The 10,180-nt window shown below is 43.1% G+C and overlaps 1 protein-coding gene across 1 annotated transcript; it reads left to right on the top strand.

Moving 5' to 3' along the window:
• The first annotated feature begins 2,107 nt into the window (after positions 1–2,107).
• rfx5 (regulatory factor X, 5) lies at positions 2,108–8,886 on the top strand. Its single transcript, XM_076301587.1, has 9 exons — positions 2,108–3,074; positions 3,187–3,220; positions 3,391–3,473; positions 4,117–4,233; positions 4,758–4,874; positions 5,160–5,238; positions 5,591–5,789; positions 6,001–6,095; positions 7,089–8,886. The coding sequence occupies exons 1-9, from the start codon at positions 2,962–2,964 to the stop codon at positions 8,163–8,165; spliced, it is 1,914 nt and encodes a 637-aa protein (XP_076157702.1). The 5' UTR covers positions 2,108–2,961; the 3' UTR covers positions 8,166–8,886.
• Positions 8,887–10,180: the final 1,294 nt, after the last annotated feature.

Raw genomic sequence — 10,180 nt, 5'->3', positions numbered from 1 at the left:
TTAATGGAGTGTAACTGCTTTGCTGTCTCTTGTAGTCCACCACCTTTGTAAAGACAACACACACACACAAACAAACATATGTTTGTTTGGATGTGCATTTGTGTAAGGTGTATTGGTCTGCATTGGGTGTGTATTGTACATACTCCATATGAGTAGGCCCTGCTGGTAACATTTATAAAGTTGTTTGGAGTCAGTAAATGGATATCATAATGCATCTAAGCATGCCCTCATGATATATAAATACAGTTTACTAAGGGATTATGTTATGGTAGGCCTCAGGCCTACTGTTACAGGTAGTTGACAAACTGGTCTTGGGCTTTTCATGGCAGAATCGAAAGCTGTTAAAAATCTGACCAATCATATTCTTGTTACTAGGAGGACTAAAACAATTGAACCATCAAATTTGTCACTGGGCAGAGCAGCATTTCACCTCCTATCAAAATAATCTTTCTGGAGAAAATAAAGGTATTTATCCAATAGAATTAAAGGTATGCTCTGTATCCGTGTAGAATGCAACAAGACATCCAATCACGTTGGGGGTTGCTTTGTAGTCAGGCAGACATAACACAGTTGTCCAATCATAAAATAATCTGACAGGGGATTTTTGCTGTATCTTTGAGTCAGGTACTTTCTTTTTCTTTTTATAAAATAAATACCTTAATTATTTTGCTTAAAATATGAAAGAATGTTTTACGCATTTTTAACGTTGATTATGAAAATAGTTCTATAAGTTTTCATTGCTCTATGCCTCATGTATTTCAATGTGTTCACAGCTTGCCAACGTTAGCAGCATAGCTAGCCAGGCTATAACTAATGTCAGCTAGCTTGCTATGTTCACTAATTTAATAGCAATACTTTGTATGTTCTGGGTAACGTTAAGCGACAGTGTCAATTATTTGCCTCGGTTAATCAAAGGTGATTGAAACGCTGTGAAAGCATGGCTTGGATGGTCAACAATCGATGTCTAAAGCCGACTAGCTAGATATCTACCAGCTAGCCAGCAGCAAGTAGCTTTCAAGGCTTCGTTTTGTCCATATACGAAGAAAGCGGGAAGAATGTGAATCGTAAGCGCATGACCGTAGCAAACAGTGCGGCAAGCAAGATGGGCCTTGTAACAGGTTAATAACACGAGAACAGATGTTGTTTACGGCCATATTTGTCGAACTGTCTAATTTGGACGATGAAACATACGCGAAATTCAAGGAAGGGTCGTAGGTAGGTTAATATAGGGAAGAAGCTAGAGGCTAGCAAGCTAACGTTAGCTTCCTAGTTGTATTCCGAAAACATGCTCGCTCTCCCCCGTTGTATTTCGATGTGGTAGCTTTTGACAGCTGGTAGATGTGGGCTGACAGCGGCTCAGCTGTGTCAGAGGTCTACTGCCTCTGGTCGACATTGATCGATATCAGTCGTAACTACAGACGCAAACAAATATGTTGGTTTTCAAAACATTAGGGTGGTTTGTGTGTTTCTTGCTTACTCCAGTACAATCTTGTAATGTTAATTCACTGACGGTGACAGCGGGTTGCCGTAGTGGGAGTGTCACTATTTCATTGATTATTTTGGAGCAAGCCGCCTTGGAACCTCTTTCCTTTCTCTGTGACCTTGGTGCCCCATGGAAGGGGATACAATCTGAAACCGAGTTATAATTAATATTTTGGTGATTGGGGCTTCTATACTCTTTGATTCAACATATTACTGTTGTTTACGATACATCTATTAGCCTATGTAGGCTACAGCTGTTACTTCTCTTATAGCCTAACTGCACAGTTTGTAACCTTGTGTATTAAGGCACTTTTGTCCTGTTCATTCATTAATTAGTGAAATGTTGTCATACATGAGAATGTTTCCAGGAACATAATAACATTATTCATTTCACTGTGTGAATGAATTTACCATTATCCTTATACAGAGTGAGCTTCTGTATAGAACTGATTGTCAAAGTTGTATTTTTATTTGTGTGTTTACTATTTACTGATGGACAAATTTTTTGAATTTGAATGAATTGAAATGAATAAAGAGTCCATCTATGTTTTTGTAAGTTATTGATAAATTGTTATGTAGTAATTAGTAATCACAATATGGTTATTACATTTATATAAACAGGATTGTATTTTAATGTAGCCTACATCTCCATGTAATTTTCAAGCACAATATGTTATGATACAAATTGTGACAACAAAGACAGGATTGTTTTTTACAATGAAGATTGTATTTAACAAAATGCTATTGATAACTTTGCCATCGAGGCTAACTCAATTTCTCTGGAGGGCTCACAGAAACCATAACCCTAAGCAGATCAGAGTCAGAATTCCCCTCTGGCTTCTTGACTACAATGATCTCCAGATTGTTTGTCCAAATCTAAAGCAGCCTGTATGTGTTGGCCAGTGTCACTGACCATCTTGTCTCCTTGCAAAACAGTGGAGTAGTATTTTATAAGAAAGTACTTAGAGGGATGCGATGCCCCTTGGAACTCACCTTGGCAACACCACTAGGCAGCTATTATTTCAGGCAAACAATATCAGTTTCCTACCAAAACGAATAGGGAGAGGCTCATAACTCCACATGTAGTGGTAAAAAGACCATATAAGTATATAGCTGGAATTTGGTTTATTTGTGTACTGCACACGCACATCTTTGTGGCTTTTGCTATAGTAAAGGTGGGAATAAAGTCAGGAGGAGTGAAATGTCGTAACGCAATGATTTTGTCTTGTAATCCGATTGCAAGCTACTGAGTTTTTTGACAAAACTCTGCATTTCAGATGCTGGAGATAGCATTTGTTGTTTCTGTGCGTACCCTTCAGGTCTGTTTTGTTCTGTTTAGTAGTGTGGTTCATTCGCACATCAGATTTACATGTCTGTGTCACACGTCCTCGACTGTCTCCCCTTTTCCTCCCTTTCCTCTAGACTCTGGTTCTCTCCGAGGGTTCTGGATGCGGGAGGCCAGCGCAGTGAGTGCAATCCATGGCGGACGAGCGAGTGAGGGGTGGGGAGGCCCCCAAACCCGGGCGGCTGGACACAGGAGAGGGCGACACGGAGCCCAGCATGCTCCTGCAGAAACTCAAGAACAACATCTCGTAAGACAGCATTCCCCAGCTGGTTAGACAAAAGATACAATTGGAATGCATATTATGCGATGCATGCCCCTGCACAAACTGAACCTCTTTTCTGTTTTTTTGCTCTCTGCAGTAAGAATGTTCAGGGCAAAGTCGACAACATTTTGGTAAGTAAATATTGTAATTTATGCAAAGAGATGTTTTCTCTCTCATATATTGTTTTTAGTCTGGGTAGAATTATTCCACTCTCTGGAACTAATTGAGTTGCTTGACCTTGACATATTAGCAATGTTTACACAACTGTTACATAACCGAATCCTCTTTTTATGATCTTCAGCAAGATGTTCAGCGCTTCTCTGACAACGACAAGCTCTACCTGTACCTCCAGCTACCCTCTGGACCCAGTGCAGGGGAAAAAAGGTTAGTTAAATGCACATACACAAACATACAGACACACACACCCATACACACCCATACACAAAAGGATTTTCAATACAATCAGAAATACACACACCCCCACACAACTCAAGCATACAGAGACAGCATACACGTTCATAGCTTAACCTCACAGTCACATTAGCTATAAGAGACAGCGACAAATCCAGCAACTTACCGCTGAGTGGGCGTTGTGAGCTCATGAACAAGGCTGTGACTCACAGCTAGTTGCTACTGCTTTGCAGTATACATAAATACTGCCGTCTATGAGTTATCGCTATCTTGGATTATTTTTTAAGTTTCAAGCAACGTGCGTCACGCTGCCTTCGCTTGGATTGGCAGTTGCCATGTCAGTCGCTCAGCACCTAGCTGGCAGCATAACAACCACTTGTCTCTTGTTGCTGTAAAACGCTTCTATTGAAAATGAATGGCACACTCATACAATATACATTAGACATGCATGCATTCTTTGTCATTTTGAACAAACTGGAAAGGCATTTTCACACAAATGTTCTCAGCTTAATATCTTAGTATTTCAGCGTTTTTAAATTATCATCGGAACTAACTGAATCTACTCCACTGCACCATGGTTCTCTTCCGGTTAACTCTCATTTGTAATTGTCCATAGTGATGCCAGTTCCCTGAACATGGCTGACCAGCTGCTCACCTGCAACTGGATACGTAGTCACCTGGAGGAGCACGCTGACACCTGTCTGCCCAAGCAGGACGTCTATGAGACCTACAAGTGAGATTTCTTGACTTTCAAAGGGAGAAGTGCACTTGAGTTATGGATAGTATGCACAGTAAAAAAAAATGCAATAATTGCATATTGTGGAAAAAATATTGTGTGTAACTGTATTGTGTACTGTATAAAGTTTACTATTGTGTACAGTATAAACTGTATGTTGAAGGCATTATTTTGCACAGTCACCATTCAGAAACCCACCTGGTGTTCCCAACATTCTGTATAAGTTCCTTTTATCAGTTCCTATTCTGTTGTTGTTTGAGTTTGCAATGTTTTTGCACGCCCTTTACTTCTGCTTAAGGGGGGGGGGGGGCATTTCCCAAACCTCTCAGGCTTTGAAGGGGAAATCTTTGATAGTCAGGGCTAGGGTTAGAATATTTGATTGTTGGTGGAAGATGTCATATGTCAATTATATGTGTGAAGGTATCCCTTGACTGACTTAAGAAAAGTTTAGTTTTATTATAAATGAAAGCACTAATAATAGTAAAAATCTAAATCTAAAACAACCTTCTTCCTTCTCTTAGGCGGTACTGTGATAACCTACAGCAGCGACCACTGAGTGCAGCCAACTTCGGCAAAATCATCCGTGACATTTTCCCCAACATCAAAGCCCGGAGACTGGGAGGAAGAGGACAGTCAAAATATCCTTCCCTGCAGTGGCTATTACACTTCATCCAAGGGCATGGCGATATTGCCTAAAATAGATAGATCTACTTTTGGGAATATGAATTCACAATCATTTCAACACCAACACAACAACACCTGCCCAGATTTAATTATGTCATTATATGTTGAGGTCATAGTTATGTAATGTATAATTATTATGCCTATATATCTTCACTTCATAAATCCTGTTTAATTCCATGATCTTAGTACAATACCTGTTTGCTGCTACATTCATTTGTTCTTTAACCTGGCTGCTCCACATACTGCTATAGTGGGATTCGTAGGAAGACAATCTTGAACATGCCCCTGTTGCCTAACCTAGATCTGAAGAATGACCCAGTAAGAGCACACAAGTATTTCTTTATTTCTCTTCTTTCTCTTCAAGTCACAAATGTTGCGTTTCATATGCGTTTACCTGAGGCCACCTTACCTCTTTGTACAACGTAATCAACAAAAACGCTACTACACTGTGCAGAAAGCTTGAATGTCATAATTGTTTCTGAAAAGTCAGTCCTCATTGTGTAATAGTGCTTGATATACGAGTCCACATATGCCGCCCACCAACTTTTAAAACACTTGATATTTGACATTTTGGGGCAGAAAAAAAAAGTTATCCATCAACTTTGTCAGAGCATACTGTACTGTAACCATGAACAACTTGAGTAAAAACTAACATATCGATGGCTTGCAGTCGGAGCTGACAGAACTGGTCCAGACCTATAAGCAGGAAGTGACTGAGGCAGCATGTCAGCTGATTTGTGACTGGGCACAGAAGATTCTGAAGCGCTCCTTTGACACGGTGGTGGAGATTGCCAAATTCCTGGTGCAAGAGCACATTGTCAACCCGCGTTGCAGCCAGGCTGAACTGGTCACTTCTGCTGATCTAGCTGGTATGTGTAGATAAAAGAAATTATTGTGAAGAAATTATCTTTGTGGTGTGACCAGGGCAGGGCATCTGGGTAGTGTAGTTTTACTAGTAATTGTTGATGTGCTATGTTGGTTTCCCAAGTCAACCCCTTAATTGTTATTTCTTTATTTCACTTATTGATGTTTTGTGGTGGTCTTCGATATGTGATGCATCTCTCTTGTTTTTTCTCGCAGGTGGGCCAGCCAAGCCTCACAAAGTGATCAAGAAGAGCCCTGCTCCGCCCAAGGCAGGTGCTGTGGAGGGAGAGGGCAGTGGCCGCGATGCCAAGGTAATGTGCTCCAGCCAGGGGATGTCCTGCTCTGTTTACAGTACACTGGTATAGTACACCAGTGGTTCTTAAAGCTGCAGTTGGCAAGTCTGACAGATTGAAGGGACTTAGCCAAAATTTTGAATGTTTACAACTCTCATGCCCCTACCCCACTGCCACCAAGCACCCTCTCATCGAGTTTGTGCTCGTAAATGCGCACCAAACTGCACCAGACTGTGATTGACAGTCCAATCTCACACAGCCCTGCTCTGATTGGACCAAAAGGGCCGGGAGCTGTTGATTTTTGCAAAACAAATAACAGAGGCAGAAAATGTCTTCTCCCATAGGTAGGCTATGTCAACACCAAGGGCATTATGTCAATGGCAGCCTTTGACTTTGGCCTTTAGAAAAATGTCTTTAATCCAGACAAATCATTTTGTGACCCCTCTAATATTTTCTGGCAACCCCCCTGAGGGTCCCGATCCCCAGTTTAAGAACCACTGTAGTACGCCATCTGTTAATTGTCTGGTTTAATACACTAGTCTGAGGGTACGTTTATCAAACTCAGAAAAGTGAAAACTTTCATTGAAAACGTTATTCATCCCCATATGGTACCACAATAACACGTATAACAAAGCAATAGTGCTCTTACTTTGGTGCTCAAAATAGGCGGTGGGCCAAAGGACCGTTTGGGGTATTTGAACAATCTATGTTGAGGGATGTTTTCAGCTTTTTTAAATATCAGTAACTTTCACTGCTTTTCCTGGCAAATAGAGGGGGCAGCTATGTTTGTGGCCCAACGTGTATGTCTAGAACTACACTAGTCTGCTGTGAGGCAATGTCTGAATATTTAAAAAATATATTTACTACAAGGGTCTACTTACATTATTATGCTATTATATTATCAGTGCAGTACACTAGTAGCATAAAATTAAAAAGGAAAATAACATCATTCAATAATATATCATCCAGCAAAAGTAAGTTATTGTGAGGTCTATTTGTCTCTTACTGTAGCAAAAAGACAAAACTGAAGGAGAACAGGCCGTACATGGAAAGACGCCTCCCAGCGGTGAGAAACCGGCCAAAGAAGTGGAGGGTCGCAACCAACAGGTGCAGAATCTGATCAAGCACCTGCCCAAGCTGCTCCCTCGTGGGTCAGTCCTAGACAACAAGTCCCCGCTCTCGGTGCACCCCTCCACGACGCTTCTAGCGCCGAAGGACACATCAGCATCGCCCCATCTTCTGCCAATCACCGTGACAACTTTGCCCCAGCAGAAGGGAACTCCGCTTCCTGTTATGATCCTCCCTTCCACCATGAGTCTGTCCTACAGCGAGCGCGATAAGGCTACAGCGGTGACGGTGGCTACGTCAGCCGCGCCCACGGCGGTGGTCCACCGAGCACGCAGTGCTGCCCCGAAACGTCCCGTGTCCGAACCACCAGGCGTCGCGACGGACGCGCCTCCCAAGCGCAAGAGGGGTCGACCCAGGAAGCCCCGTCCAGAAGATGCCGTTGTTCAGCAACCGCAGCCAGTGGCGCCTCCTCCGCCTCCGTCCAGCTTGCCGCTGGCTCAGACGACCGGAGGGGTGATCCAGAAGGCTCTGGCCTCGTCCTCCTCGTTCTCCGCCACGCCTTCTTCTTCCTCTCAGCTGCTGGAGATTGTGATCCAGGATCAGCACCAGCTGGTGCTGGGCTCGATTCCCTCGAGCCTCCAAGATGCCACGGCGTCTGCCCAAGACCAGAGGGCAGGCGTCGTGGTGCAGTGCCAGTCTGCCTCTGCACCCCTGCTCGACACTGATCCTCGGCCCGTCCTGCTCCTGCAGAGTGCCCCGACTACTCCGAGCCGATCCATGGTGATCCAGAGGGCACCTGGGGGGCAGCTTCCCCCTGCATCCGAAAACCGAGTGCCCGCTTCAAACCCAGTACTAGCTCCTGCTCTTCCTCCCCCGATTAGTAAAGAGGAAGACAGAGAAGTGGAGATCACCCTCACTCCTGTGGATATGTCTGAAACCTTTGCACCCCCTGAGCCTTCTTCTGTCCCAGGCAGCAGTGATCAGTCACAGGGGGAGAGATCCCAAAGCGATGACCCCTAGCCCAGGCCCCCGTCCCGACGAGGGAAAGGTGAGTGGGGTGGTTGTGCAGTGGGAGGCCACAGAGACTGGTCCCCCCCTGCCTCCCACTGAATCATAGGAGCTCAACATCGCCAGCTCCCCGTGACTGTTAGATCCATCTGCGTTTGATAGCTTGTCATGCCACTAATTAAGACTGTGTCTTGGACCAAGACAAATGATTAATTAGTCGTTTGGACTTTTTTCATGAATGACTGGAACATTACTCCTGAGGGAGTGGTCCAGTGCCCCATTGCTATACTGTGATCTCCCATCACATCTCTCTATTGACCGCCTTTGTACTTCCTTACTTAGAAATGGTGGAAGTCCCTAAATGGTGCCTTCCTAGTGTTTGAAAAAAAAAAAAAAAACAAGGCAGCCAATGGGATCAATGAAGCCAAAACAACTGACTTAACTTACCAATAGACATTCATCAACTCCATCAGTGCTTGCACTCAGTACCTAAGGATGAGGTTACTGTATGTCTGTGTGTGTGTAAATGTGTGTGTGGGAGAGTATGTGGGTGTGTGCGGTTAGCGTTGACGTGATTATGACAGCATGTTTGTCCACGTGGCTAAGGATTTTAGGTCTGGTTGTGTTCCTGTGCTTGAGTGTCTTGTCTGAGGTGGCAAGACATGGAGGATGAGGGATTTACGGGTCTGAACCTCTCAGGGCGCCAAGTGCTTCTTCTGCCCCCCCCCCCCCCCCCCCCGAACATCTCTTTTTTCAAGCTTTTTTTAATTTTAGGAATATTATTTTGTTATGATTATAATTATTATGATTTGTTATTTGATAATTAAGCGCTTCACACCTTCTTACGAGCAGTTAAGGAGATTGTCTGAAAAATCAAAACAGAAGCTGTCCCTGGTTGTTGTACACTAAGCCTTATGGGAAGTGAAGTCTTTCATATATATAATCCGATATGGTGCTTTGATATTAGCACATCCCCATGTCCCTCTCTGTCATCTGTTTGGTTGCACTCTGGATAGATTGGGTAGAATCTCGCCTGGTCACCAGTAAACTGAACCCAACATCAGCACTTACCGGGGTCTGTCGAATATGTGCAATTCCAACCTGTCAGGTCATTTACGTTGCAAATGAGAGATTACTTTAAAATGTCTGAGATTTGTTTAGCTCAGCTGTGTGTAGAATGTCACTTAGGAAGAAAAACAACATCAAAGCACAAAACCTGAGTGACTTAAATAAAAGTAGATATAAAATTAGACAAGTTAAAAAAGAAGTAATACGCAACCAGTGAAAGAGGAAATGGTCGGCCTGTGGGATGCTAGTGCTTCAGCCTCTTCATGGCACTCCTTTTCTAGAAGAGCATGTTACCTTATAAACCCGCAGTTATCAGAGTCTGGATGTTAGCAACTACATGCAGTTCAGCTGCTCATCTGAAACTTTCACCCACCCATTTTGAAAACCACATTTTCTGAGGGAAATTTAATGGCATTGAACACAAATGAGGGGGTTTCTCATACCCCGTATTTACTTAAAGAATCCGTTTGAACTTTTTCAAGGCTGAAAGTTTCATCCCAAAATGTCCAAAGTACCCTTCATGAGTGGGTTCAAAACGGTACCCTTAAAAGTCCCTCTATCTTAAGGGGTTAAAGAAAACCTTGTAGGTTGTGGAAGGCACTATTTTTTCTTAGAAGATAGCTGCCCTCTATGATGGAAGGATGCCTCTTTGGAAGTTAACCCAAGAACCTTGCATGTCCAAAATGACTGAATGAAATATCAAATTAACCCTGTAATCTAGCAAATGGGACGTTTGGCTGAGTTTGCGAAAACGTTCCCAAAAACGTTTCGCTAATGAGACCAGGTTGCAACTATATGTTAGGCCAGTGAAATTGTCCCACCAGGAGGATACAAACATAAGAGAATACTATTTTAGTCACACTGATCTAAATTAAGTGTTCTGAAGTTCCTGACCATCCTGACGTTGAAAATCTGATGACCAGGGTAAACATCATGACTTAGCCAAACAAAATAGTCTG

Source organism: Alosa pseudoharengus, unplaced genomic scaffold, assembly GCF_046254945.1.
Source record: "Alosa pseudoharengus isolate Yale_2024_CS ecotype anadromous, Long Island Sound unplaced genomic scaffold, YU_APseudo_1.1 YU_APseudo_1.1_scf_23, whole genome shotgun sequence".
In the NCBI taxonomy this organism is placed as follows: domain Eukaryota; kingdom Metazoa; phylum Chordata; class Actinopteri; order Clupeiformes; family Clupeidae; genus Alosa; species Alosa pseudoharengus.
The sequence above is the reverse complement of the archived record's forward strand: the minus strand, read 5'-3'. Positions and strand labels throughout refer to the sequence as shown.

Excerpts from the sequence above, each read along its gene's own strand:
- rfx5 (XM_076301587.1), top strand. The coding sequence starts at position 2,962 with ATGGCGGACGAGCGAGTGAGGGGTGGGGAGGCCCCCAAACCCGGGCGG. Across the intron at positions 3,221-3,390 it reads GCAAAGTCGACAACATTTTG|CAAGATGTTCAGCGCTTCTC; the intron begins GTAAGTAAATAT and ends TATGATCTTCAG. Across the intron at positions 3,474-4,116 it reads CCCAGTGCAGGGGAAAAAAG|TGATGCCAGTTCCCTGAACA; the intron begins GTTAGTTAAATG and ends AATTGTCCATAG.